The 6823-nt window shown below is 39.0% G+C and overlaps 1 protein-coding gene across 3 annotated transcripts in view; it reads right to left on the reverse strand.

Annotated features, from left to right (window-relative positions):
- The window catches only part of Pip5k1a (phosphatidylinositol-4-phosphate 5-kinase type 1 alpha), a 60427-nt gene that overhangs the window by 21244 nt on the left and 32360 nt on the right, over window positions 1-6823 (reverse strand). For all 3 annotated transcript variants that reach the window (XM_023716438.1, XM_023716439.1, XM_023716437.1), the window contains 2 exons: window positions 6117-6234; window positions 5619-5771 (listed from right to left, as the gene is read on the reverse strand). In XM_023716438.1, the coding sequence (XP_023572206.1) occupies window positions 5619-5771; window positions 6117-6234 (271 nt within the window). The remainder of the gene's footprint in view (window positions 1-5618; window positions 5772-6116; window positions 6235-6823) is intronic.

Below are 6823 nucleotides of genomic sequence, written 5' to 3' on the forward strand. Positions count from 1 at the left end.
CACACACACACACACACACACACACACACACACAGTAATAAATAAATAAATAAAAATTAAAAGAAATATTTAAAAAAAAAACTGAAAGGTATAACAGATACAGTAAAACAGAAAGAAACAGAACTCAAGGATTAAACAATGAAGAGGAGAGAAAGGAGAAAAGATAGGAAAAAAGGTAGGGGAAAAAAACATACAAGTATATATACAGGATGACTGAAGGGATTGTACTAAGAATTTTCATCAGTTTCTTGAAAATAGCAGTTAAGGGGGCCAGGGAGGTGGCTCAGTAGAATAAGCTCTTGTTGGGCAAGCACAAGGGCCTGAGTTCAATCCCCGGTTCCACAAAAAAAAAAAAAAAAAGAAAATAGCAGTTAATGTGTAGAATTTTCACCTTGACTAGTTTTGTATACTGATATTTGTGAACTAAGCAACTACATAGAGCACAGCAATGTGTAATACAAAAACCATGCTGAGTACCTGTTATCTTGGGTTTTTTTTTTTCCTTCAGAACTGGGGATTAAACTCAGGCCCTTGTGCTTGCCAGAAAAGCGCTTATTCCACTGAGGCATCTCCCCGGCCCCCTTGGTCTTTTTTTTTTTTAAGTTAAATTCTTTTTTTATTTTTTATTTTTTTATTATTTTTATGAAGAAACAAATAGCAACGAGACAACTTCAAAACAGGTTAGTAGAAAAGTTACAATAATTAATACATTGCATATTGTTCTCTTCATATTCATAGCACAATTTGTCTTCTAAATGTGTACCATTCCTAATACATCAATTACTCTTTAAAATAATTTATTTAAATAAAGGTAATAAGAGAGACAAGAACAAAACTTTAAGGTTTCTTGAAAGCAAGTGGTAATATGCATTCATATGTCCAATCTTTCATAACTATTAATCTTATGTCCAATGTGTTAATCTGAGCAACAGATTTGATAATAAAAATACAATATATATCAACCATTGTTAATCTGCTATTCTTGTTTTGAAAAATCTATACCATATATATTGTTGTATGTTATCCTGTTTGCTTCTGATCTTTGTTTTTCCTTTTGTTTTTACTCTTCAAAATAAAATTATAATTACAAAAATATGAATGTTCAAACTTTTAAAAATTTATTACAGTTAAATAGATAATTTACAACCACTGTTTTTTGTTGTTGGGTTTTTTTTTTTTGTGGAATTAGGGATTGAACTCAGGTCCTTGCGTTTGCCAGGTAAGCGCTTATTCTACAGAGCCAACTCCCCAGCAACAACCATTGTTAATTACCTATTCCTGTTTTGACAATCTGCAACATATGTATTGTGGTATGTTACCCTATTTGTCTTTTTTTCTATTTGTTTTTGTTTTTACTCTTCAAAATAAAATAAAATTTAAATTTAAAAAATAAAAATAAATAAATAATATACTGCCCTGATGGCACATTACAAAATGAGGCTCATCATCCTACCAGGTACCAGAACTTTGAGCACAGATCAAATATAAAGCACCAAGAAAATCATGAAACTGAATAGAGATTTAAAGAGTGAATTCTTTTATTATCCTTCTCATCAAATTTCACTGTCCCTGCTTACAAAGCTTTGGAGTTTGAAGAACTCAGAGGTTGTCCTGCTAAACATCAAAAAGGTTTGTTTTTTAAATCAATGACCATAAGTCAAGTGCGGCAAAGAAAACAGCAACACTTTTTAACAACACGCTGTTAAAATATACCTGACCAAAGTAATATCAATTTGATTACCTATCACAGTGTGACTAATCCTTTCAAAGATGAAACTGTGCTTGTTTCTTTGCTTAAAATCTTTCAGTAGTTCTGCTTTACTTACAAGGAAACATTCCAAGCCAGTAAGAGGGGTTGGGGAGATGGCTCAGTAGAATAACCACTTGCCTGGCAAGCTTAAGGGCCTCAGTTCAATCCCCGATTCCACAAAAAAAAAATAAAAAAAAAACAAGCCAGTAAGTCACATGCTATATCTGTCCTTCATGAATTCCCTCCCTCCACTGTTCTTTAAGGGTTTGTATCTCTCAATATTCTGTCATATATATATTTATATGAAATCTAGTTTTATATTTCAGATGCATTAATCCCACCAGTGCTTGCAACAACCATTTGGGTGGGGGTTATTAAAATCATCACCACCAAGCACAGTCTCATCTGTAGAATGCTCACTGCCTTGGGTCGCACAGTGCATGGCAGAGCAATGAGGTCCCAGCATCTGTAACCTGGACCCTGCCCAGATGGCTTCTCACCTGGTCTTCCTGCCCCAGCCCCAGGTATCCTCTGGATCATGACCAGTGGATGCTCCACCCATGCAGTGCTTTCTACCTTCCAGATAGTGCCTTTCTTTGCCCAGGGACCCATCTTGTATCTCCTCATTGAATTAATCTATTTTCCTTCAGAAAAGCATCACTTAATCATCATATTTTTTTTCTCTTTTTATCTGTGTGCATAATGTGACTAACATAAACAAATACAAACATATGTGTTTAACTAATACAAACACATGCATTTCAGGATGAATTTAGGTATTTGCAATACACGATTACCTAGAACTGAGCAACTAGAATTTCTGATTTGAAAATGGTATGTTTCAGGCTTCTTTTGGTTTCCTTATTTGTTCTTATACATCTCCATTTCCATTCCTTTTTATCAGGCCTCCCCCTCTTTTTCTTTTTTTTGGCAGAACCAGGAATTGAACTCAGGCCCTTGCGCTTGCCAAGGAAGTGCTTATTCTACTGAGCCATCTCCCCGGCCCCTGGCCTCCCCTTTTTAACTGTGACAGTTATTCACAGCATATCCCAGCTCATTATGTTAACACAGGTTCACTATTTCTGGACATGAATGTTCGAAAAACAATAGTGCACTGCCCTCAAAGAACTAGTTATTATTCACATTTAATGTAAACATGTAATAAAATGGTAAAACATTTAAAAACAAAAAACACAGTGAATGCTGCTACTGAGTGCCAATCAATGCAAAGGCAGGTTTTTAAAAACACTGCAGTGTTTTCACCCACCTTATTCAGTGGGACTAGAATTGTACAGCTTCTGGCTCTTCCCCAAAATCAAAATGATCATCAAAAGAAAACATCTTTAGGGCCAGACAAATAGCTGAGTGGATTAAAGCGCCTGCTAGCAGGCACAGGGGACGGGGATTCCGTCTGTGCTGGCCCTACCCCAGAGCATGCTGAGATAGCAATCGAGACTGGATGTGGTGGCCCATGCCTGTAATTCCAGCTCTTGGGAGGCTGTAAACAGGCAGATCACTAGGATCACTAGAGTCTGATCTAGTAGTGAGATCCTGAACACCTTGTAGACCATTCCCTAAAATACAAAAAAAGAAGTATCTTTTAATAGATTCATGCCATTAAGGAAACCCTGACAACAGAACTAAAGACACTGACAAAACAGGACTTTCAACACTGCTTTGGAAAGTGGCAACAAAAATGGGATATTTTTCTAAAAATAAAAATGCATCCACCTCAGCTATTTCCCTCCTAGATATTTTCCTGAATTAAAAATATCATGTTGGTGGGGTCAGGGAGATGGTTCAGTGGAATAAGCACTTCTCTGGCAAGTGCAAGGGCCTGAGTTCAATCCCCGGTTCCGCAAAAACAAACAAACAACAACAAAAAAAGAAATAAATTTTTTAAAAAAGGGCTGGTGAGATGGCTCAGTGGTCTAAAACACCTACATAGAACAAGCTTAGCAAAGCACAGGGACCGTGGTTCAATCCCCCAGCACCACATGCCAGCCAGCCCTTTCCTAGGTGGGCTGAGCTGGCCACACATACACACACAAATAAATAAAATAAATAAATTAAAAAAAAAACAAAAAAAGATACAAACATCCTAAATAAACCAATACCAATCAATAATAAAATATATATATATATATATATATATCATGTTGGGGCTGGGGAGATGGCTCAGTAGAATAAGCGCTTCCCTGGCAAGCACAAGGGCCTGAGTTCAATCCCCAGTCCCGCAAAAAAAAAAAAAAAAAAATCATGTTATAGTGATACATGCGTACCCAGGTTTATATAACAGTTAAGTCTGCCTATGTGTCCACCAACAGATGTATGAATAAAGAAAATGCGGGGGCCGGGGAGATGGCTCAGTAGGATAAGCATTTGATTGGCAAACTCAAGGATCTGAGTTCAATCCCCAGTTCTGCAAAAAAAAAAAAAAAAAGAAAAAGAAAGAAAATGTGGGGTTTTTTTTGAAACGAGGACTCACTACATAGTTCAGGATGATCCTGAACTCACTATGATTTTGAACCTCCTGCCTCAGCCTCCTGAATATTTGGATTACAAGGTATGTGCTAACACACCCAGAGAAAATGTGGTACTTATACACAATACAGTAACACTCTGTCATAAAAGACAATACACTTGAGTCATCTACAGGAAAATGAAAGTGCCCACCTTGAGACAAGAATGAAATAAACCAGACAAGTTTAGGCATCAGACGGAAACCCAAAGTATAAAGAGCAAAATAGAAGATGGATAATTAGAAAACTGGGAAGACAGATTTTTTTTTGCAAAAGACAAGCAAGAGATACAGGAGGGAGGGAAAAGAGAAGTATATAAAGAATTAAATTGTGTTATGTACATGTGCCAACTCCTACAAAGAATTTAATCAAAATGTGCTACAAACATATTAATAAAAACAAGATTTAAAAAAATGAAATTAAGGGGCTGGTGAGATGGCTCAGTGGTCTAAAGCACCTACTTAGAACAAGCTTAGCAAAGCACAGGGACCGCGGTTCAATCCCCCAGCACCACATGCCAGCCAGCCCCGCCCCCTGGTGGGCTGAGCTGGCCACACACACACACACACACACACACACATAAAAAAAAAAAAAATGAAATTAATAAGGGCCAAAGAGCTCAGCAGCATAAGTGCCTGCCTGGCAAGTACAAGGTCCTGAGTTTGATCCCTGGTACCCAAAATAAATACATCAAGCAATTAATAATAGCAACAAGCACAGGGTCCTGAGTTCAATCCCCGGTACTGTAAAAAATAATAATAGTAATAGCAACGAGATATTTTGGCAACAAGGAGAAAAATTTCTGTGCCAGGTGTGACGCTGCACACCTATAATTCCAGCACTCAGAAGGCTGAGGCATAGGACTGCTGCAAGTTACAGACCACTTGGGCTATACAGTGGGTTCAAGGCCAGCCTGAACTATATATCGAGTCCTTGTCTCATAAAACCAAAACCAAAATAACAAGGGTTGATATAGCTCAAAACAAAGACAAGTTTTAAAAAAAAAAAAAAGGGGGCCGGGGAGATGGCTCAGTAGGATAAGCGCTTGACCGGCAAATGCAAGGATCTGAGTTCAATCCCCGGTTCCGCAAAAAAAAAGAAAAAAAAAAAGACAAGTTCAATTCCCAGTAACCAACCACCCCCCAAAAGGCAGAAAAAATCCCTTTAACCACAAAGACATGAACAGGGAAAAAAAAAAAAAAAAGTGTGTACACACCCACAAATACAAATACAAACACACACACTCAAAACACAGCACTGACTGACACTGTTTTGCCCGCTAAAGACAGCCTCCCCAGACTGGTCCAGAGTTGGAAGCCCCAGTGGCAAGTGTCCTATCCTCTTACCATGTAATAGCCAGGAAGCAGCTTCTGCAGAAACTCTGCTTCTTTATGCTGCACCGTCTTGATGATGAACTCGTCATCACTGGACACATAGAAGAGGGAACCACTAGCTCCAGAGTTGCAGAGTTCAATCAGTGGTTCACTACAGAGGGAGTACTGAGGCCAAGAGGAAACAGTAAGATTCAGACATATGAGGGCCCACCCAGTACACAAATCAACTACAGATGCACATCTATTCTAAAGAAAACTACAACAAGATTATAAAGAGAAGCCAGACATGCTGAAGCATGCCTTAATCCCAACATTCAGAACATTGAGGCAAGAGGCTGTGAGTTTGAGCCCAGTCTGCGCTACAAAGTGAGTTCAAGCCCAGCCTGAACTGCATAGCGAAACCTTGTCTCAAAAAAAGACCAAACAAATAAACAAAAATTATGAGAAGAAACCTTTCTCTAGAAATATCCCCCTCACACTGCAGTTAGAGCTCTAAGCTTAGCACCTTACCAAGTAATCATCAGGCCGGATGCCAAACAGCTCCCGAAAATAGCGGAAGGCAACAGGCGCATAGGTCTTGAACCGGAAATCATTATAGTGATGAGCAGGCGTCAAGTTACTCCCTTCACTGTGGGGTTAAACAGAAGATCCTTAACTTCTCAGTGTCACAGGAATCCACCCTGCAAAGGCAGAGGGAGGCCTTGCCTTAAGAGCACATCCTCTTAAGAGGGCCAGGGGGGACAGATGAGTCTAACACTCGCTGGGACAAAGACACAGGAGACTGGCCAATGTATTAAATTATCATTTTTAAATGTATTTGGTACACAGGGTCTCACTATGCAGCTTGGACTAATAGTGATCCTGCTGTTTTCAGCCTCCCCAGAGCTGGGATTACAGGTGTGCAACACCACATGGCTTCAGTGCACCCAGGGGCCGAGCTGGCATGGCATGTAGCACCAGGGATCAAACCCCAGTCCCTACACTTGCCTAAGCACGTGCTTAGTCTGCTGAACTATCTTGTTGGGCATTAAATTATTTTTTTTAATGGGTTACTCCATAGGCCAGAGGCTCATGGCAGCATCTGGAGGACAGCCAAGTCTCTAGTATGCATCACTCCAATTATGAAGAGGTTAAGGACTGCACACATCCTGAATTTGGTCAGACCATGAACCCTGAAATTGCTCTAATGTTGATTATGAAAACGATATTTTTTTTTT

This window comes from Octodon degus, unplaced genomic scaffold, assembly GCF_000260255.1.
Source record: "Octodon degus isolate 3935 unplaced genomic scaffold, OctDeg1.0 scaffold00048, whole genome shotgun sequence".
Lineage (NCBI taxonomy): Eukaryota > Metazoa > Chordata > Mammalia > Rodentia > Octodontidae > Octodon > Octodon degus.